At 36.9% G+C, this 24,214-nt stretch overlaps 1 protein-coding gene across 1 annotated transcript; it reads right to left on the bottom strand.

Moving 5' to 3' along the window:
• Positions 1–17,728: 17,728 nt before the first annotated feature.
• On the bottom strand, positions 17,729–20,670 carry LUT1 (Cytochrome P450 superfamily protein). Its single transcript, XM_079075371.1, has 9 exons — positions 20,088–20,670; positions 19,479–19,775; positions 19,188–19,385; positions 19,001–19,102; positions 18,784–18,924; positions 18,593–18,700; positions 18,421–18,503; positions 18,053–18,215; positions 17,729–17,948 (listed from the first exon to the last, which is right to left on the bottom strand). Exons 1-9 carry the CDS (start codon positions 20,607–20,609, stop codon positions 17,889–17,891), a joined length of 1,674 nt encoding a protein of 557 aa, XP_078931497.1. The 5' UTR covers positions 20,610–20,670; the 3' UTR covers positions 17,729–17,888.
• Between the last annotated feature and the right edge of the window lie 3,544 nt (positions 20,671–24,214).

The following is a 24,214-nucleotide window of genomic DNA, read 5'->3' as shown; positions in this document are numbered from 1 at the left end:
ATCTCACCTGCGCGTGCATATAAAGAACGTCGAAAACGGAGCTCGTATGCGAAAGACATGAATTTCTAAAGTTCAGGGCACGAAATCTGATCCTGTGTCAGAACTCACGACGTGAACACTGTGTTCACGACGTGAACTCAGAAAAATGTAACCTGGACTCTGTCAGACCCCACTTGTGATGACGCATGCAGTGACGATCAAGCCCCACGACGTGAGCACTTGAAACTCACGACGTGAACCCAGAAAATTCACCCTATAAATAGAAATCAAGGGCCAACCGATTTTGGTTGCTCATCCCTTACTCTCTCACTCCCGATACCCTCTCTAAGCCCTATTTTAACCCCCCGAAGCCCCGGTATCATCCCGAGACCCGAAGCACCGAAGATCCCGAGAAGAAAAGAGTTTCCGAGCCGAAGCTCTGCTTACGAGAAGCCCGGTGTGTGAAGACCTTCTAGTTTCACCGAAGAGCTTCTATTCTTAGAGCCGTAGTGCTGTCCGATCATCTTCTGATCAAGTGAGTGTATATTCCCTTTCTTCTAACACATAGATATGAAGTATCTACTTTAGAATACGTGTTACGTGTGTATAAATATACGTGTATATATATGTTATCTGTTTATTTGGGATGAGTATTGAATGAGTATCTTATCAGTTTTTAAGTTGCATATGTTTGTTGTTATCTACAAAAATGTTGGGTAGAACTTGGGTAGATAGTTGATGTGTGAAAAACTGATGAGAGGCCTCGATGTGATTGTGATCTAGTCATTCAGCATAATATGGATGACGACCACAGACTCTTTCTAGACTGTCCTGTGGAATGCTGGCAGGCTCATAACCTGTAGGTGTTGGTGAACTTGGGTGTTTATTTGCTGTATTCTATCCCCCTCATGGTTGCCTTAGGACATTCATTGCTGAGGAAACCCCTTCGCAGTATTGTCCGTCCCGATGAAAATCCTAGATTAGGTCCCTTGTGATAGTTGTTGTTTTAGGGACGTAAAGTGAGGCTAACGGGAATGGGTAATCGGGTTATTGTTGGTTGGTGAAATTAAATATAATTATTTATCGTGGGTTGAAAACCCTATATGCTCACCAGGCTCCCAAGCCTAACCCACTCAGTTTATTTGTATTACAGGTAGTGGCGCGAGAGCATAAGTTGGAGAACTTGTGAAGATGTTTTTGTTTATAGACCAGTAGTTGTATAAAACTGTGTAAGGTCTATGTTTTATTGTTTATGCTTTTGTGTCTGTATCGGAACATGACATCCCGAGTTTTGATATATAATGAAAATACATTTCTTTAAGAAATGCTTTGATAAACCTTATTTTAGGGACAAATTCCGCAACTCTTTTAAATCAATGGATTTACTCTAAAATTATTTTAAAAGCATAAATGAAACCGGTCTTTTCTGGCCGTGATTTTGGGGATGTCACAGTTGGTATCAGAGTTTTGGCTTAAGCGAACTAGGAATTTGTAGGATTTCTAGACTTAAACTTAGAATGCTAAGTGAAGAGTTTGAGATAGTGTCGGTTATATTTTAGACACGAGCACTAGTTTATTTTAGGAAAGTTTCCTAAAATGCTTTTATGTGCTAAATGTTATATGTTTGCCATATATGATATTATTTGTTCGGATCTATGGTTTGTTGCCTACCGGATCTGGAAACCTTATGTGTTTAGGGTTCTAAGCGGGATCTAGGGTATTAGAACTAGCATGCAAACGTTTCGGAGTGATAAGGATGATTTGATTATCTATCGAGATTGAGGATCTAAATTCACCTTATTTGGTGTGTAGATCAAAAATGGTGAGAACGAGGAGTGGAGTTGGAAATGCTGATGAAAACAGGAATCAAATACCCGTGATTGAACAAGTAGTTGTTGCAGCAGCAGCACCCGAGCCAATGACTATGGCTGGTGTGCAAGTGATGATTCAAACTATGTTGGATCGCTAAATGGAAGAAACGAGGCGTTTGCTTCGACAGAATCGTGAAGAACTGTCAATTCACGTGGAAGAGCCTGAAGTTAATGGAGGGCAGTCTGAAGGAGAGAACTTTAGTGGGATAATTGGTCAAGACAACCCACCGATAGTTCGACAAAACAACCAAGATAGAAGAAATAATGGACTGGGATGCAAGTACAAGGACTTTTTGACTTGCAAACCATCGACCTTCAGTGGAAAGGAGGACCCGATCAGAGTGATGGATTGGATCTCCGAAATGGAGTTAGCCTTCATGACTTGTGGCTGCAGAGGCAAGTTGCAGACCACGTTCGCAGTGCGTCGGTTCAGGGGTGGAGACGTTCGATGGTGGAACACTCTGGGGAAGACCCTAAGCCCTAATGAACCACTGCAATTGACATGGACAGAGTTCTTGGTGCAGTTCAGGCGTAAGTTTTGCTCGGCCCAAAATCTATTAGAATTGGAGAACAAGTTTATGACATTGACAAAGGGCAGCATGTCAGTTGATGAATACACAAACGCCTTCACCAACAAAATGGAGTTTGCTTTGCGCATCGTCCCAGATGAGTTGACAAAAGTGGACCAGTACGCAAAGGGACTCCCATGGGAGTACGAGGTGCCAGTACGTCAGGCACATACTCTAGAGGCAGCTATCTGGGCTGCCACGTCTGTTGAGAACATGATCAAGGGGAGAACCGCTAACAAAGTTGAAGTTGGTGAAAAGAGAAAGTTTGAAGGAACTTCAGGTTCCAGCAAGAAAAACAAATTTTCGAAGTCTGATTCGAAAAAAGTTTGGAGGAGGAAAAGGAGGCGAATCGAAATGGTGTGAGAAGTGCAAGAAAAAGCACTCTGGGAAATATAGCGAGGATGTGACCTGCTACAAGTGTGGAAAGATGGGGCATTACGCCAATGAATGTCCGTCTAACAAGAGAGTGTGTTTTGGATGTAACGAATAGGGGCACGTTTTGAAAGACTGTCCGAAGAAGAAGGAGGCAGCTAGACCCAATATTCCCCCAAAGCCGAAGGCGAGAGCATTCCAGATGACACTGGAAGCTGCGAAAGATGAAGCTGATGTCGCTTCAGGTACCTTTCTCGTAAACAATTTGCCTGCCCAGATTTTGTTTGATTCTGGAGCCAACTACTCCTTTATTTCGCATGAATTTGGTAGAAAACTAGCTTTGCCTGTCGATAGACTAGATAATGCTTTATTAGTCGAAGTTGCTAGTGGCAAGTTAGTACCTGTTAGCCATCGTATGAAAACATCTTAATTGACTTGAATGGGAATAAGTTTCACGAGGAATTATTGCTTATCGAACTTAACGGTTTCGACATCGTGTTGGGGATGGATTGGCTTAGCGCCAACGATGTCGAGATTTTATGCAAGAAGAAGATAGTAAAAGTAAACCCACCAGGGAAAGAGTCATTTATGGTGTATGGGGACAAACGCAGAGTAAATTCTGGAATCATTTTGCTAATGAAAGCCAGAAAGTGTTTGGCCAAAGGATGTACATCATATTTGGCATTCGTGATCGATGCTAAGAAGGAGAAAAAGGAGATGCAGAGCATTCCTGTCGTGTGTGATTATCCAGAAGTATTTCCCGAAGATCTTCCCGGATTACCGCCTGATAGACAAGTGGAGTTTAGAATAGACTTCTTACCAGGGACGACGCCAATAGCAAAGACACCTTACCGATTAGCACCGACGGAGATGAAGGAGCTGATGATGCAACTTCAGGAGTTATTGGACAAAGGTTTCATTAGACCTAGTTCATCACCCTGGGGAGCTCCGGTGTTATTCGTGAAGAAGAAAGATGGAAGTATGAGAATGTGCATCGATTACAGAGAGCTGAACAAGGCAACAATAAAGAATAGATATCCGTTGCCGAGGATTGATGACCTGTTCGATCAACTACAAGGTTCAAGTTATTTTTCAAAGATCGACCTAAGGTCAGGATATTATCAGCTGAAGGTGAAAGAGCATGATATAGAGAAGACTGCATTCAGAACACGATATGGACACTACGAGTTTTTGGTTATGTCGTTTGGACTAACCAATGCTCCAACAACATTCATGGATTTAATGAACAGGGTTTCTAATTTGTTCCTTGATAAATCTGTGATAGTGTTCATAGATGACATTCTGATTTACTCGAAAAGCCAAGAGGAGCATGGCAGACACTTGCGAGAAGTGTTAGAAGTCTTGAAGAAGGAGAAGCTGTATGCCAAGTTCTCCGAATGTGATTTTTGGATTCGAGAAGTCCAATTCTTGGGTCACGTGGTCAACCAAGAAGGAATAATGGTTGATCCATCAACGATTGAAGTTGTGACGAATTGGGAACAACCAAAAAGTCCCACGGAGATCCGAAGCTTTTTAGGATTAGTCGGATACTACCGAAGGTTTATCCAAGGCTTTTCTTCGATCGCTACTCCACTAACAGCTTTGACCCACAAAGGAGCTACTTATGCTTGGAGTGATAAGCACAAAGAAGCATTCGAGTTGCTAAAGAAGAAGCTATGTGAGGCACCGATTTTATCTCTACCCGATGGAGTTGAAGACTTCACTGTTTATAGCGATGCGTCTGGGGTTGGATTGGGTTGTGTTTTGACCCAAAGAGATAAGGTGATCGCGTATGCATCTCGACAGCTGAAAGAGCATGAAAGGAACTACCCCACTCATGATTTGGAGTTGGCAGCGGTAGTTTTCGCTCTAAAGATATGGAGGCATTACCTCTATGGCACGAAGTGCAAACTTTTCACTGATCATAAGAGTCTCCAATATCTCTTTAATAAGAAAGAATTGAATATGAGGCAGCGACGCTGGCTGGAGTTACTCAAGGACTACGACTGTGAGATACTTTACCACCCCGGTAAAGTAAATGTTGTTGCTGATGCTCTCAGTCGGAAAGTCAATCTTGAAAGAAAAAGGCCAAGAGCGTTGAGAATAGAAGTTGTCTCGACAATTGTGGAAAGTATAAAGAAAGCTCAAGAAGAAGCTTTAGAGAAGAATGACCGAAAGGAGGAACGTTTGGGCAAAACGTTGGTGTTTGGTACAAACGGTCAATTACTAAAGGTGTTCCAAGATCGTATTTGGGTACCTAAGTCAGGAGGAATAAGAGATCTTCTGATGGAAGAAGCTCACAAAACCATGTAATCAATTCATCCCGGTAGCAAAAAAATATATAGGGACCTAAAACCCTACTACTGGTGGCCGACGATGAAGCTTGATGTAGCAAAGTATGTGGCCAAGTGTGTGACATGTGCGAGAGTTAAGGCACAACATCAGAAACCATATGGGAGTTTAGAACCTTTACCTATACCGATGGGTAAGTGGGAAAACATTGCCATTGATTTTGTCACTAAACTGCCCAGAACAAAGAATGGTCACGACATAATTTGGGTGGTCGTTGATCGCTTCACTAAGAGTGCGCATTTCATAGCAGCCAATGAGAAATGGTCTATGGATAAACTTGCGAATTCTTACGTGAAGGAAATTGTGAGCCTTCACGGTGTTCCGTTAACGATTGTGTCAGATCGTGACAGCCGTTTCACCTCGCGATTTTGGAGAAGTCTACAAGAGGAACTGGGTACCAAGTTGTGTTTGAGTATAGCTTACCATCCACAGACTGATGGTCAGAGCGAAAGAACGATACAAACACTTGAAGATATGCTGAGAGCATGTACCCTGGAATTCCAAGGCAACTGGGATGAACATTTTCCTTTGGTAGAATTTTCCTACAATAATAGTTTCCACTCGAGCATTAAGATGGCACCTTATCAAGCTATGTACGGACAAAAATGCCGTACGCCGTCTTGTTGGCTTGAGGCTGGAGAAAAGCAGTTTATGGGACCGGAGTTAGTCCATCAAACTGTTGAAAAGTTGAAAATAATTAGGGAGAGAATGTTAGTAGCTCAGGATCGTCAAAAGAGCTATGCTGACAAAAGCGAAGACCGATGACTTTTGAAGTTGGAGATTCAGTTTTGCTTAAAGTCTCACCGTGGAAGGGACTTATACGATTTGGTAAAAGGGGAAAGTTAAGTCCAAGGTTTATTGGACCGTTTAAAGTTCTTCAGAGGGTTGGGAACCAATCTTACAAGCTCGAATTACCCGAAGAACTGAATGGAATTCATAACACTTTCCATGTGTGTTATTTGAGGAAGTTCACGGGAGAAGTTCCCGACATGATTCCACTTTCGGAGTTGAGAATTGATGAGAACAAGAGGTTAATTGAAGAACCAGAGGCAATCGTTGACCGAAAGACTAAGAAGTTACGACGCAAGATGGTCGAGTTAGTGCTTGTCCGTTGGAAACATACGAATGGGACAAATCTCACCTGGGAGACGGAGAGTGACATGATGAGTCGCTATCCGCATTTGTTTGTTGATGTGTGATTTCGCGGACGGAATCATTCTAAGGAGGAGAGAATTGTAACGCCCATGTTTATGGGCAAGGCATTAATGATGATGTGATAGTCTAGGTTAACCTTTGTAACCCATTTTGAAATAATAGAAGTGTATTATTTGAGTATTGTGTGTTTTGTGCTTAATTGTGTGTCTTAATTTAATTAAGGTTAAGAATAAGCGTCAAAATGAAATGTTAGAAAAACCCAATATTGATACATGAAGACGTAGTGGTCGTGACGAGGTTTCCGAATATATAAAGAATGCCGAAATCCGAGTTATAACGAAGAAGTTATGACCTGTCGAAGTTTCGCGACAGAACCGGCACGACACTGTATGACGTAAAATACGAATTTAAGATAGAGCGATATCTAGCCTTAGTAATCTAAATGAAAGTCGTAGAATACGTTAAACCGAGAGCGTGCATAAAAAGAATGCCCAAATCTGACTTCGTATGAGGAAGTTATGATTTTTCTAAGTTTCAGCTTAGCAGTATGCAGCCCGAATACCTCTTGATGAGTCTTCAAGTCAATAGTAGTTTATGGTTATCTGTTTACCAGATAGCAAGCAGTGTTCACTGCTTCTGCCCAGAATTGCTTAGATAAGTTAGCAAATATCTGCATGCACCTTGCGCCCTGCATGATTTTTGGTTCATCCGTTCTGCAACTCCATTTTATTGTGTTGTACAGTGCGGTGTATCACTATACCTTCTGCGTTGCAGAAGTTATCAAATGGAGCATTGTAGAACTCCAACCTATTATCAGTCCTTAGAGTCTTGACTTGTTTTCCAGTCCTTTTCTCAACCACACTCTTCCACTCGTTGAACTTCCCAAACACCTCGTCTGAGTGAACATATTCCAGGATTTCCTTGCTTGTGTGTTGACCAGTACCGAACTTCACTTTATGATGTTTTACCTTGACACAAGCTTCACGAAATTTTATCTTTCTAGTAGCCTCTGCACCAAGCAGTCCTTTTTTACTTAGAACTGACATACCCTTCTCACTCATGTGCCCCAACCTACAATGCCACAACTTTGTCTTGTCATCGCCTTTATTCAAGGATTGAGAGATATCCACCGTTCCCATAACTGTACTACCTTCTAGGATATAAATCCCTCAACGATTCATCTTCCCTTTCATTATAACTAGAGAACCTTTGGTCACTTTGACCCGGTCACCTTCACCAGCATACCTCATCCCATTCTTATCCAATGTACCAAAAGAGATTAAATTCTTTCGAAGTTCCAGAAGGTACCGAAAATCTAACTTCGTGCCCATGTCATCGTGCATCTTGATCTGCACTGTGCGACTACCCTTGATAATGCTCACCCAATCATCAACCATCTTGACTGTTCCATCCTACTCTTTGAAGGAGTCGAACTAGTCATGATTATACGTCATGTGATAGGATGCTCTAAAATCCAAGACCCGAGCATCTACAAAACTAGATGTACTAGCAGTCAGTATATCACCATCGTCCCCTTCATCAAAACTTTCTAGAACCACAACAACAGTGGTATTACTGCTCGATTCACTCTTGACATTATTTTTCAGCTGTGGATAATTTCACTTGAAGTGCCCTTTCTCCTTGCAGTTATAACATTTCGCATTCGATGAACCTTTAGACTTCGATTTAGAACATGATCTCCCTCTGTTTCCCCATTTCCTCTTTTTTGTCATTCCTCTCACTGCGAACAAACCGGAACTGGACACCTCCTCTCCAACAGAAACTGTTCTTTTCAGTTCCTTGGACATCACAGAGTCCTTCATATCATTCACAGTGATTGTTGTCCTACCATAGAGCATGGTATCAACGAAATTCTCATATGAGTTCAGAAAAGAACATAAGAGAATGAGCGCCTGATCTTCATCTTCAATCTTTACATCAACACCTTGTAGATCCAAGATGATGCGATTGAAGTTATCTAGATGATCTTTCACTTTGGTACTTTCATACATTATGAGAGTGTACAACCTCTGCTTATGATACAACCTATTCGTCAATGAGTTGTCCTGGTACTTGTCATAAAGTTAATCCAAAGCCTAGAAGCAATTGTTTGATCCATTACATGTAACGCACATGTTTCTGGGAAAGACATTAATGATGATGTGATAGTCTAGGTTAACCTTTGTAACCCATTTTGAAATAATATAAGTGTATTATTTGAGTATTATGTGGTTTGTGCTTAATTGTGTGTCTTAATTTAATTAAGGTTAAGAATAAGCTTCAAAATGAATTGTTAGAAAAACCCAATATTGATACATGAAGACGTAGTGGTCGTGACGAGGTTTCAGAATATATAAAGAATGCCGAAATCCGAGTTATAACGAAGAAGTTATGACCTGTCGAAGTTTCACGACAGAACCGGCACGACACTGTATGACGTAAAATACAAATTTAAGATAGAGCGATATCTAGCCTTAGTAATCTAAACGAAAGTCGTAGAATACGTTAAACCGAGAGCGTGCGTAAAAAGAATGCCCAAATCTGACTTCGTATGAGGAAGTTATGATTTTTCTAAGTTTCAGCTTAGCAGTATGCAGCCCGAATACTCGAATTTGAGATCGAGTGGTTTCTAGCCAAAACTTTCTAAATGAGAATTGAATATCTCATTGATAGTAGTCCAACGGTAAAAAGACAGACGAAAACGGACGTCAGTATGGATTTCTAACGGAGTTTTCCTGTCCCGGCCTACTAAAAATAATGTAATAAAAATAAATTCGAAATTAGCCAAGGAAATCTAATTGAGAGTTGTAAAGCATAATCTCACATGCGCGTGCATATAAAGAACGTCGAAAACGGAGCTCGTATGCGAAAGATATGAATTTCTAAAGTTCAAGGCACGAAATCCGATCCTGTGTCAGAACTCACGACGTGAACACTGTGTTCACGACGTGAACTCAGAAAAACGTCACCTGGACTCTGTCAGACCCCACTTGTGATGACGCATGCAGTAACAATCAAGCCCCACGACGTGAGCACTTGAAACTCACGACGTGAACCCAGAAAATTCACCCTATAAATAGAAATCAAGGGCCAGTTGATTTTGGTTGCTCCTCCCTTACTCTCTCACTCCCGATACCCTCTCTAAGCCCTATTTTAACCCCCCGAAGCCCCGGTATCATCCCGAGACCCGAAGCACCGAAGATCCCGAGAAGAAAAGAGTTTCCGAGCCGAAGCTCTGCTTACGAGAAGCCCAGTGTGTGAATGCATATGTATGTTGTTATCTACAAAAATGTTGGGTAGAACTTGGGTAAATAGTTGATGTGTGAAAAACTGATGAGAGGCCTCGATGTGATTGTGATCTAGTCATTCAGCATAATATGGATGACGACCACAGACTCTTTCTAGACTGTCCTGTGGAATGCTGGCAGGCTCATAACCTGTAGGTGTTGGTGAACTTGGGTGTTTATTTGCTGTATTCTATCCCCCTCATGGTTGCCTTAGGACATTCATTGCTGAGGAAACCCCTTCGCAGTATTGTCCGTTCCGATGAAAATCCTAGATTAGGTCCCTTGTGATAGTTGTTGTTTTAGGGACGTAAAGTGAGGATAACGGGAATGGGTAATCGGGTATTTGTTGGTTGGTGAAATTAAATATAATTATTTATCGTGGGTTGAAAACCCTATATGCTCACCAGGCTCCCAAGCCTGACCCACTCAGTTTATTTGTATTACAGGTAGTGGCGCGAGAGCATAAGTTGGAGAACTTGTGAAGATGTTTTTGTTTATAGACCAGTAGTTGTATAAAACTGTGTAAGGTCTATGTTTTATTGTTTATGCTTTTGTGTCTGTATCGGAACATGACATCCCGAGTTTTGATATATAATGAAAATACATTTCTTTAAGAAATGCTTTGATAAACCTTATTTTGGGGACAAATTCCGCAACTCTTTTAAATCAATGGATTTACTCTGAAATTATTTTAAAAGCATAAATGAAACCGGTCTTTTCTAGCCGTGATTTTGGGGATGTCACATTACCTCCCACGATACTTCATCTGTTAAGCTCAACAAAATGGCACTATGTGCCTTTCGTTAGAATGTCCACCTTCTTTTTCAGTTGCCATGTCCTTTGGCAATTTTGTTTCTCCTTCCAGTGCCGCTGCACATCCTTGTTGAACCAGAAGAGCGCTCATCTTCACCTTCCAAAAAGTGAAGTCATTTGAACCATTTAATTCTCTAAATCAAACTTATGAGTAGACATCTTCAATCACAGGAATACAAACCGCAGCTCTGATACCACTTGTTAGGAAGTAAAGCGGATAACTAGCAAAACCAAAAGCACACAAGACACAATATTTACGTGGTTCGGTCAAGGTGACCTACGTCCATGGGCAGGAGAAGAGTATTCTTTATTTCAGAGCTCTCAAACAGAGGTTACAAGTACAATTTTCACAGAGATTCGCCTAACACTCTAAAATTTAAGATACAAAATGACCTAGCATGCATCCCTATTTATACTTGAGGTATCAGACCTAAAACCCTAATGGGCCAAGCCCATTGGCCCCTAGGCCCGTGAACGGTGACAACCAATCATATTCCACCATGCAACATCTTCTAGAACATTCTTCCATGTCATACAACCCATGAGCATTAGCAACACACATGATGGACCACCTTGACCATAATGGAGCAACATGATGCACAAGTGGCGCATCATGAACATTGATGGTCCAACATTCATCATGGTGGCACAACATAGTGTATTTCTCGAGCATGATCATCATCAAAGCATACGTGGATCAGCATGGCACAACAAAGGATTCGAGATGGCGCATCATGTACCAAGATGGTCCATGATGGCGCAACATCTCCTCCACAGTGCAACATCTCCTCAAGATGTCGCAACATCCTTCCCTTGGCGCAACTTCATACCCTTCATGGCGCAACATCTCATAGATGTGGCACAACATTTCCGTATTGGCTTCCTTATTGCACAACATCTCTTGTGTGTGGCTCAACATCCATTCCTTTGGCGCAACTCATTTCCCTTTGGGCCAACATCTTCATGGATGACACAAGATGCCTCCATATGGTGCAACATCCCAAGGGATGGCGCAAAATCAATCGTCATGGCGTAACATGTTGCTCCAAGTTGGTCCAAGTGCTCCAAGTTGCTCCAAGCCACTCCAAGTTGCTCCAAACCACCTTTTGGAAGATCCGTTCCTTTGTCTGATGATCCATTCCTTTTTCAGAATATATGTTCCTTTGCCACATGTTCCATGAACCCCAAGTGCTCCACTGAACCCAATTACTGCATGAGAATGCTCCAAATGCTCAAGTCACATTTAACATATGTTCGTTTATGTTCATATATCATCAATTATATATATTTAATAATGTTCGTTTAGCATGTTCACGAACATGAACAATGTAAATTATTAAACAAACGAACATGAAAAAGAAAATCGTTTGTTTACCCGTTTGTCTTCGTTCGTTTGTTCGGATAACTTAAACAAACGAACATGAACAAGTCATCGTTCATGTTCGTTCGATTCGTTTATAGCCCTAATAAATACAAAAAGGGTAAAATTAAAAACAAAAAGTTGCAAATATCCAATTTTAATGAACCTAAAATATATAAAATGGTACATTTGTATGTATCTGTTAAACTTAAGAGTTGTTTTGTCATTTTCCCTTATTGCATTAAACTTAAGAGTTTTTATGTCATTTGCTCTTATTGCATAGTACAATTATGATTATTTTTGTTAATATTATAGTTTTTTACAACCGTCGAAAATACAAATATGAATAGCATACAAGACCTCATCCTAGGTAAATAGAATGTATGTGACTACATATAAATTAAGTCCTAATGTCGTAAAAACCTTTAGGTTATGTATAAATGTTTGGTTTTATCTTTTTGCGTATTTCTGGTTCATTAGAGCTAGAAGTTTGCAACTTTTATTTTAGTTTTACCATTTTATGTATTTCTGGTTCATTAACGCCCTTAAAGTTGGCACAATTGTCCGACATGGTTGTAGAACTCGCTGCTCGGTACTTGTTCGTCCGACTACCGAGTAGTGAATACTCGGATTCGGTAATTTATGTAGAAATATTTTTAGGGAAATTGTATATGTCAAAATCATAAGTTAATTGAAATATATAACAAAACTAGATACATGTGAATGCATAAAAACTGAAAAACACACTGTAGCCTCATTTCGTAAATAATTACTGAAAATTTAAGATATATATGTAGTAATAATCACATATGTGTGTGTTAAATAATAAATTATTAAGTATATTATACATATTAATCACTCAGTTGGCTGAGTTTTACAATATTTCACACTTCAGTAAGGGGCCGATGAGGGAGTACTCAGATTCTGTAACTCGTCTCGGTAAGGGGCCGAGTAGTGAGTACTCGGTCGAGTAATCGGCCAACTCGGTGAGTTTTATAACACTGTTGTTCGGTTTTATCCACTTTTATTTATAGTTCATTAAAGTCATTGAGTTTGACAAAAATGTTGGATTTTAACGAGTAAACATGCACAAATGGTAAAATTAAAAAAAATTTGTCATGTTTTACCAACAAATAAATACTTGATAAACTAGTCTTTTACCAAGCCACTTTTAGAATACCTTTTCAATTAGCTTATGTAGTTTTTTGAAAATTTCTTAAATACATCCTTTATTAATTATAAATAAAATACATTCCTTGTGTTGTATATTTATTGAAAATTATATAGTTAGACATATAAAATATTTAATGTTGGTTATTGTTTTTTTTGTTAGAACAGCTAACGTACACTCACTACTCTACTCTTAAATCTACATTTTTTTGTCTCTAACGATACTTAAAACCTCAACCTTTGGCTGAGGGGCACCCTTCCGTAAAATCCAGATACCGCTTTATAAGCCCTTTTTTTCTATTAGCGTTGTTAATGATTATATTATTTAGGGCGTAAGTGGATAGCGGAAAGCTGATAGTTGATAGCTGGTAACGTTTTGTTAAAAGCTACGCGAGATAACTTTTAGATTTTGAGTGTTTTGTTTAAACTTAACATTAAAAGCTTGTAGTGTCAAACGAAGTTTTTTGTTCGAAACGAAGTGTTTTGCCAAACGCTCTGTTAGAAGGCCTCAAACACTTTCAAACGCTCTGTGTCAAACACATTCTTAATTATTAGTTAGTTCTAGATATAATTGTTTTTATTTCGATGTTTTATAAAAATATAAAAGATCCAACAATAAGTACATATGCTCACAAACTTATTTATTTATTTATCAAGAGACATAATAAATTTGTATTATGCTAGACCATAACTATAATAAACACCATCTATTAAAAGATCGTTTGGTATAAAATTATTAAATGTTGTTTCATAATTTATTTTATAAATGCAGTATTGTTAATTTATAGTTTACAATATGTATTGATAAAAGATTTCATTTTAAAAGCCTAAAGAACAAATATGATGCAATGCCAAATATGAGATGACAAAATATATAAGATTTTTTTTTTGTATTTTTTATGTTATTTTACATTTCTCTGCTAGGTTAACAACTAGTTTTTATCAAATGTTATTTTTTATCGGTTAATTTTTCAGTTATCAGGTGGCTTTTCAACTACTAGTTAGTTTTTCAGCTATCAACTATCTTTTTAGATATCAACTAATTTTTTAAATTAGTCTATCAAACATAACATAAGAACTATTTTTTAATATGAGTTTCTTATGGTTCTGAATGTATGTCTTGTTTTGTTTTAATTGCTTGGTATCTTCTTTATTGTATTCATTACTATTGAGAATACTTACAAAATAAATGATTAAGTTATATCTTAAATAAGTTTCAAAAAGCAAAATGATTGTATGGTAATCATGGAAAAGTACTTGGAATGTATGATTGTGATGGTTTAAACTTTAAAGTAAAAGTTCATATTCTTCTACTTTGTGTTTGACTAGTAGATGTATACCACAAAATGCCTAAATTACACTATAACATTAAAGGACGATAAAAAATAAATGCTTTATGGGGCATCAAATAGAGGCTTCAACATCTCGTTTAAAAGGATCTATCCAATAAGTGATTCAATCATATCATACATACTTATAAAGCTAGCATTTTTTCTTAAATCTCATGCATTTGAAACCTTATTTTTTAACTTTCTCAAACCACATTCATTTGGAACCCCATTTTTTAACTAATGCAACTCAAAAGTTTTCTTAATTATGATTTAACACTCAAAAGTTTTATAACTTATATTATGTTTAATTAACATTTACTGAAAAGTTTACTATAAAAAGGTCAATCTTTTGGGAAGACATGCATACAAATCATATACAAATTTCAAAAAGAAAACAAACTTAAAGGTTTTTGTGTTAGGTTGAGGTCTTATGACCACTTTTGGAGATATGCTATTATATTAGAGCTTTTAATTTGTAAGTTTGGTATACTAATTCGTTTTTATATTTTCGTCGTTTTTGGATTATTGTAATACAGTCGTTGTGTATTGTGGTTTAATCGTTAATATATTGATCATATGTTATATAGGGTGAAGTCGAAAATATTTAATTAAATATTTTAAATATGTTTTTTTGTTTTGTAATATTATAATAGAGGTCAAAACACTTCAACCAAAATTCATTTAAAATCTAATATTTCAAATGCTTTTTAATAATGATTGTAAAAATTTCAACATGTGTTACTTAATTGATTGATTAATAAAAATATTAATGTTTTGAAACTCCTAACTCTTAAACTTATATTATTTAATTTGTTAGTTAAGTAAAATATTTTTCCTACATAAAGATAATATTTTTATGTTTTGTTACTCATATTTGTTTATGTAATTAGAAAAACAAGGTGTACATAGAATGACTACTTCAATTTCACATAGGAATCAATATCACTAGAGAGGTATGTTGTCTTTAACCGGTGGTAGGAGATTCACATACCCTTTTTAATTATTTATATTAATGCTTAGTAATATCTATTTTATATATCCCTATTCACCTTAAATTTTTAGGTGCAAATTAAGGAAGAGGATTCTCGGCTCACCAACATAAAGTAAAACGTACGCCTTGCAAAATATGTAATTAAAATTAAATATCATATTTACCAATCGACTTATTTTAAAATAGCTCATTCAAAACAACTTATTTCTTATTTTATCCAAAAAAATATTATCGGACATAAGAAAAGTAGATTATATTAATGTTATACAAAAATTTATAATATATATTGGATATTATAAAAGTAAAAGTAAAGTTTATAAGGTATGTACTATATCAAATTTAACAACAACTTTATTGTTATATTTAAAAATAAGATATATTTGTAAAGACTTAAACTATATAAGTGTTTTTCGGAAGTGTGGTACGATCCTTCAAAATGGGATACATAAAGTTTTGGATAATTTTGTATTTGATTTATGTATTTAACGCCAACTAAATCTAAATCTAAATTAACAAAATAACGAACCTAACTAGTATTTTTCATTTTTGTATTTAGTAGGACGAACAAAACCGAAACCGAAAATTGAAAAACAGACAAAACCAAAACCGAAACCAAACTCAAACCGTAGTTTTGGGTTTGGATTTTTTAAAACCGAAAGATTCGTTTGGGTTATGTTTGAATGTTGTAACCGACCCATAAAACCAAAGCCGACCCAATATGTAAAGCTGAACCATAAACCGACCATTTATTTAATACATTAATATATTATTAATAATTGTTGTATTACGTGGTTAGAATTAGAAGCATAAGTTAGTGTTTAAGCATGACTTAGTACATTCAATATATTATTTACAATTATTGTATACTAACTTACTAAGTTGTAATAAAAAAACCCATGTGTTTGAAACCGATAAACTGAAACCCATCAACCCATGGGTTGAAACCGAAAAACCAAACCAAAAACCGAACCCAATTGATTTCAAAAGTCAAAAATCAAACTTGTCAGTTTGGGTTCATGTTTACCTTAAAAATGATCGAAACTGACTACTAAACCCTAATATTTAGTGTTTTATCTTTCTTTTTTGCATTTATGATTAAATATAGTACAAATAAAAAGTTGGTTATGTTAAATGGAAAAGGTATAACTACATCAATATTCACTAGAACTTTCATTTTTTTTATAAACTATTACCAGTTAAATTGTTTTCTATGTTCAAAAAATATCATTATGACGGTTATTACTGGTCATAAGGGGATTTTTTGAACACCAAAATCAAGTTCACTTGTAAATAATGTTAAAAAAAGAAAATGATCAATTTGAATAAAAGTTAAAGTTCGTTATCCTCATAAATCATTATTCATTTGAATATATGAAATGTTTTCATTTTGTTCTTATGAAAAAAACTCTTCTAATTTATAAAATATTCATATTTTTAAACTTTTATTTCGTAATTCAATTTAAATCTCCTTCTTATCTTGATCAAAAGTAATTAAGCGTTAAAATGAATTACCAACCTCGATAATTATAATAAGTAAAAAATGTTATGATTAGCATTCAAACTTCATCTAACGGTATCCACACACGAACGAGATCCAAAACTCAAACCATATGCTAATAATTTGTCTAAAATCTCAATACTTTAAGAAGAAATCATTTTCTCTCTTAGAAATATGTGTATCACTCAAATGTTGATCCAAGTGTTTAATGTTCTTATCCATTTGACATTCTCCTTTGTAAAAACTTAAAATATATTAAAGTTTTTAAGTGAAGTTAGAAGTTTAAATGACAACCATAGTAATTTTTACTTAAAATATATTAAAGTTTTTAAGTGAAGTTAGAAGTTTAAATGTCAACCATAGTAATTTTTACTTAAAATATATTAAAGTTTTTAAGTGAAGTTAGAAGTTTAAATGCCAATCATAGTAATTTTTACTTAAAATATATTAAAGTTTTTAAGTGAAGATAGAAGTTTAAATGTCAACCATAGTAATTTTTACTTAAAATATATTAAAGTTTTTAAGTGAATTTAGAAGTTTAAATACCAACCATTTATTCTGTTGTGGTTGGTATATTCATTTTAATCCTTAATTACTTTTATAAGAAGCAATGAAATCACGAAATAAAAGTATATTAATATGACTATTGAATAAATTAGTAGAGTTTTTTTAATAAGAACAAAATGAAAATATTTCATATATTAAGATGGATATTGAATTATGAGGGTAACGAACTTTAATTTTTGTTCACATTTAATATTTTTTACACCATTTATCAGTGAATTTGACTTTGGTGTTCAAAAAATACACTTATAACCAATTATTACCGGTCGCAATGGTATTTTTTTGAACACAAAAAACAAGTTCACTGGTAAATAGTATAAAAAAATAACTAAATATAAACAAAAATAAAAGTTCGTTACACTCCTAAGTCATCATATCATATTCACTCATTTAATTGACATTTTTACAGTAAACTATATCTCGATCTCCGTATCAATAAACACAAACGGTTAAAATATAGTAGTATGTTACATTTATATTTTACTCGCTATAAAATTTAAATTGCAAGTAAAGGGAAAAAAAATTCCAAAAAAGTGGATATAGATTTAAATTTACGATATTGTAGAAGCATTCGATCTATGTTGAAGACATTGCCATATAGTTAACTTTTCGCTCTCTAACTTTCATAAACAAACCCTGCAAAACCCATAAACATTTATTTTAACATGTACAAACATTTATTTCTTGCATTTAGCCAATATTTTTTTTTGAGATTAAAATAATTATTGTGAGGAAATTACGCTTGTTGTGTGTATAGTGACACCCGTTGTCATGTTAATCTTTTGATTAGGAACCAATTCAAATTCCATATGCTTCAAGAAAATTGAAAGAGCAACAATTGCTTCCATCATAGCAAATTGATCGCCTACACATTTACGTGGGCCCCCACTGAACGGGATGTACCTACAATTTTGACTTTTAAGGTCAAACAAACTAAATTTTGACTTCAAAAGTTCCTCAATTTTTTGTACACAAGTTTGACATATATAAGTTTAACATTATACCAAACAATGCGATATTCAAAGAAGTTGATGTCAAACGTAAGTACATCAGAAAATTGAAATTGAAAAGTCAAATGTTTGACCAAGACAAAAGTCAAAGAGATTACTTGTAATCGGTGTTGGTTTCATTTGGGACAGGTCCATCCAAGCTGAATCTTTCGGGTATGAATTCTTCTGCTCTTTCCCAAACCTTAAAAAAAAAAAGGTCTTAAATTATTTTTTCATATAATTGAAAAAAAGAGAATTATAAATTATTTGCAATATATGATGTAATCATACCTGAGATGAATGATGGATGTTATATACTGATATCATAATATCTTGACCAGGGGTAACCTTGTAATTTCCTGGAAGTTCGTCCGTAACTATAGCTCTTCTAATCAAGACCTATCAGAATCTTTAAAAATTAGGTAAAACTTATATTATTATTTTTATAGTAAATAAAATTAAAAAATAATGAAAATAAATACCGGAGGATGGGGGTAGAGTCGCATAGATTCATTTATGCATCTTGTTATAAATTTAAGGTTTTTTATATCTTCATAACTTGGATTTCTCCCTTGTAAAACTCTATCAACTTCTTCTTGTGCCTTTTTTAAAGAAGATGGATCCTGTATAATTTAACATAACACGTTAGCTTTATAAAAATAACATAAAAATCTTAAAATGACAATAATGCCCTTGTACCTTGCTTAAAAGATACACAGTCCAAGTTAACACTGAACCAGTCGTCTCATGTCCAGCAACCAACATTGACAAAAGGTCATCACGTAATTGTTCACTTGAAACCTACAAAAAAAAATGTTATAATTTATAAGAAATAAAAAATTGTTTTTTTTTTTAAATATTAAAATTGTAATTACCAATTACAAACCTCTTCCCTGCTAGCAAGCAAGAATCGAAGGATGCTTGGATCTGCATCATTCACATAATCTTCATCGTTGATTTTTTCTCCTTCTTTTTCAACCATTTCTTTACATTTTAAAATAAGCTCTTCAACAGTTTCTCTAATTATAGTAACCGCTTTTTCAGCTTTTATTTGTCTTGGAATAATCTTACATAATGTTTTACTCTGCACGAAAAAAGGTCAAGAATGACACCAATATCAAAGCAAAAAAGATGACAACTAAAAGGGTATTTTCGTCTTTCTTATTTTTCTTTTTACCTTCCAATATGGTAAAATGTCAGTTGAACGAGCTTCAGCTTCTTTTAATGCAGTGTAAACGGATTCAATGACAGGACTATCAGCTTTGAGTGAATCGAAATTGTAGTTAAATAATGCAAGACCAATAACATCAAGGGTTAATTGAGAAAACTGCTCCTCCATGTTAACATTGGTGTCATTGAGTGCATACGATTTGAGCTTCTCCACGAATCTCTCAGAGCATTTGCAAAATACACGATCGACTATTACTGATAAGTATTTCTTGTGAAGTGATGGAACTACTGCCCTACGCCTTGCCTATAAAAACATATATAAAGTAACATACATTCTTCAATTGCTCAAACAAGGTTATTGTGAATTGTGATTTGAAGAATCACAATCCCATAATCAAATGCTTAAAGAAAGGGATAGTGTGAAAATCTTGTTCATTCATCTCTTGTGATTGTTTTGACCCTAAATAATCTAAAATCATATTAAGGAAATACTCAAAACTAACTAATGATGCTTCAAATTTCACTAATCTGTTCAAATCACATCCAAAAACCAACATCAAAGGCTAGTATGAGCAACAAATGCACCGAATTTACAACAAATCAGAAAGCAAATTACCGTCCACAGTGAACCTTCAGCGATGGCGAAACCAGAACCAAACAAGAACTCAGAGACTTCAGCAACAAGACCTTTAGCATACTTAGTTCCATAATTCCTCAAAACGTGTCTAGCAATGTCTGGATCGCTAACAATTACGAAATTCTTTGGTCCAGCTGCGAGTCTATAGATAGGTCCATACTCGTTCATCCACTTAAACAACGGGAGAAAAAGGGCTCCTCCCAGAAGCTCTGATACGTCATCCAGCTTCGCATTTGCAATGGGTATGTTTGAATCGTCGGATTGGATAAGGGAAAGGGAGCGAGTCAAGGCGGTGAGCCAACCTGGACCAACCCATGACCCGTTTATGGCGGTGGAGGCGGGTTTGGGTTTGGGTTTGGGTTTGGGTTTGTTTTCAATTGAGGATTTGATTGTTAGCGATCGGCGCTTTGTAACTCGTAGAGGGAATTTGGGTGCTACGGAGGAGAGACGGTGGTGGTTTGTGGTGGCTGCGAGCGGAGAGAGTGCATGTACAGAGGCCATGTTGATGTTGTGAGGATGAAAGTGGTCCGTCTATCGGTCATGTTCGCTCTTTGCCTACTTATGTTGAAAATAATTCTGGCCCTTTTCTTGTACTTGCATTTCTTTTCTTTTCCACAATTTTAATAACCGAAAATCAGGTTACAACTTTTTTTTTTATATATAAAAAAATATTGTTACAACTACAGTTTATGCATCCTATTATTCTTATATTTACATATCATAGCTTCTTATGTTAGCATTTTTTTTGGGTTTTTTTTAGAGTTTTTTTTTTTTTTTTTTTTTTTTCAACTTCTATCATTTTTTAATAGATTTTCAATTAAATTGGAGGGTTGGTAGAATAAAGTGACAATAGTTTCATAAAACAAATGTTGGCCTAATTTTTTTTTTCAGGTGGTTATAATTGTTAGCATTGAAATATTTATATATAAACAACATAGTGCTTATGAGTTGGCCTAAATCAAGAGTCGGTAAGCCTCTTACATCAGTGAGGCTTTATTATCCATTATTCCATTTATACAAGATAAAATCATGTTGTTGTATGTTTATATGTACCATATTATATTAAAGTGGATCAGGTGCAACGTATTGTATTTTTGTTTATTATAAATTTAAATTTCACTTTCATACTAAAACAAAGTTCTTAACTGCATTTGCAGGAAATCAACCATACTGGTGCAGGTGAGCTGTGGGCAGAAGTAGTAAGCTGTTGGATTAAAGCTCAGATCGGATGGCAGCTAAAAGAAAAGAAAAAGATATTCTAGAAGTAGTTTTTTATTTATGTCTATGTTTCAGTTATCTTATGTCAAGTTATTTTCAGTTGTTGCAAGTTTCATTTGATGTTTTTAGGAGCTTTTCGTTATGTAACTTTTGGGTACTTTTATCTTGCATGTGTGATGAATGTAAGTTGTAACTGGCGTGAAATAGATCTGCTTTAGAAGCCTCAGTGTAACAACCCAAAAATACTACCCAAAAATTTTTGTTTTAATATTACTAAAATCACATCATCGAATGTCATACATACTAAGAACCATAAAATGAGTAACTCAAAAGTCATGTAACTGTGTCAAAACAAATACTGTATCAATCATATCAAAATATCTGAATAAAACTCCCAGGATAAAACTGAAACTGTGGTGTGTGCCATGCCATCATCCCGAGCTCTTCCCTTTACTTGCGGAAGTACCTGAAACCAAAAACTGAAACTGTAAGCACAAAGCTTAGTAAGTTCCCCCAATCTACCACATACAACATAATAACATATAAAGCAACTACTGGGTCGTGCCCACTGCATCGGACCGAAGTCCGGAAACTGCATCGGACCGAAGTCCGGAACTAACCAGGGCCTTGCCCTCTGCATCGGACCGAAGTCCGGAAACTGCATCGGACCGAAGTCCGGAACTAACCAGGGTCCTGCCCTCTGCATCGGACCGAAGTCCGGAACTAACTAGGGTCCTGCCCTCTGCATCGGACCGAAGTCCGGAACTAACTGAACATAGCATATCATAATCATAACTACTAGCATCAACACATATACTGCATACTGTATCAGACCGAAATCCGGAACACATAACACAAAATCATACTTGAATCACAAAGACATCAAGCACACTGAACCACTGCATCAGACCGAAGTCTGGAACTACTGCTAACTAAACGGGCCGACATTGTGGCCGTAGACCCGTTCCTACTAGAAGGAAACTCACCTCGTAAGCTGGATGCTGAAAAATCTACTCGGGAACTGTCTGCTGCTGCTCCGGTATCTCCCCGGCTACAATTCCCATAAATATACTCAATCAAATACTGATAACTAAACTGAGGGTGAAATGACTATTTTACCCCCGGTCAAAGTCAAATTCCTGGTCAAAGTCAACTTCCAGTTGACCGGACTCGCCAAGTTGGGCCGTTAACTTGTCGAGTCCCTTTCATTCGTTCTAGTCCTCTACTCGCTTCTACTCGTCGAGTTTGGCGAAGACTCGAGGAGTTCTTCTTCGATACATAAATCGAGTCTAACTTCATCCGACTCGCCGAGTTGTATGAACAACTCGTCGAGTTCTCCTTCATCATATGAACACGTCCAGTCTGCGACTCGCCGAGTCGTAAGAACAACTCGTCGAGCCTGAAGAACAACTCGCCGAGTTGAAGAACAACTCGCTGAGTCCCAAGCATGCTATTACTATACAGTCGATTCTAATCGATTTCAGTGCTTCCAAATCATAGATCTAGGCTCTTAGGGTTGGTTTTACACGTAAAGTTTCCAACTTTACGTGCATGCATGAAGAAATGAGGCTAGAACATCAAAATAAGCTAAGAATGGGGTCTTAAGGTTTGGAACTCGACCTTGGGTGCATAAAGGCAGCTACTTTGAGCTCCTACAGCTCAAATATACTCAGATCTATGATCCATTTCCTTATAGGAGTCCCAATCTCGAGTTTGGATCCAAAAAGTCCCAAAAAGAAGCACATCTAAGCATACAAGACTATCAAATGGAAATAACAAGCAAGGTACAAGCTTTAGTAGTAGAATGTGAGGCTTATGATCAAGAGACTCTGGATCTTCTTCTTCTCCTTTGGATCCTTCCTTCTTTCTTTCTCTTCCAAAACCTCCAAACTAGCACAAACACACTCAAGCTCAACAATGGGGGCTAGGGTTTACAGGGGAAATGCTCTAAAGGTGCTGGAGGCTGGGGTGGGAGGCTATAATGACGTTTATATAGGGTACAAACCCTTGAAATTAGGGCTTCATCCAGACAGGCAGACTCGCCGAGTCCCTTTATATGGACTCGCCGAGTAGCCAACTTAAAATGCGTGATCATCCCGTCTCTACTCGACGAGTTGGGCTACAGACTCGTCCAGTATCCCTTAAGAAAATGAAAATTACTTTATTTAAATCACATACCAGAAATGGGGCGTTACGACTCTCCCCCACTTATCTTAGACTTCGTCCTCGAAGTCCGCTGCTGCTGAATCTATAAACAACTCTGTATAATGCTCCCTCATTTCCTCCTCGGCCTCCCACGTCCATTCTGAACCCTTTCGGTGCTGCCACTGCACCTTCACTAGCTGGACTACCTTGTTCCTCAGAGTCTTCGTTTTCCGATCCAAGATCGCAACTGGTCTCTCGATATAATTCAGGCTATTATCAACATGAATATCCTCCAAGGGTACAACCGCTGACTCGTCCACCAAACACCTCCTCAACTGAGAAACATGGAAAGTGTTGTGGATCTGGCTAAGCTCTGCTGGAAGATCCAACCGATAGGCGACCCGACCTACTCGGGACAAAACCCTAAAAGGACCAATAAACCTGGGGCCCAACTTGCCCCTCTTTCGGAACCTAATAACACCCTTCCAGGGTGATACCTTCAGGAGGACCATATCGCCCACCTGAAACTCCAAATCTGAACGCCTCCTGTCGGCGTAACTCTTCTGCCGACTCTGCGCAGTCTGCAGTCTGATACGGACCTGCTGGATCAACTCTGTGGTCTTGAGTACCACATCTGTACTCCCCATGACTCGCTGACCGACCTCACCCCAACACATTGGGGTCCTGCACTTCCTCCCGTAGAGCATCTCGAAGGGAGGTCGGTCTATACTGGAGTGGTAGTT

The sequence above is a fragment of the Lactuca virosa genome, chromosome 1, assembly GCF_052849685.1.
Source record: "Lactuca virosa cultivar CGN04683 chromosome 1, Lactuca_virosa_CGN04683_v6, whole genome shotgun sequence".
Taxonomy (NCBI): Eukaryota; Viridiplantae; Streptophyta; class Magnoliopsida; order Asterales; family Asteraceae; genus Lactuca; species Lactuca virosa.
Note: the sequence above shows the minus strand (reverse complement) of the source record. Positions and strands in the feature narration are given on the sequence as shown.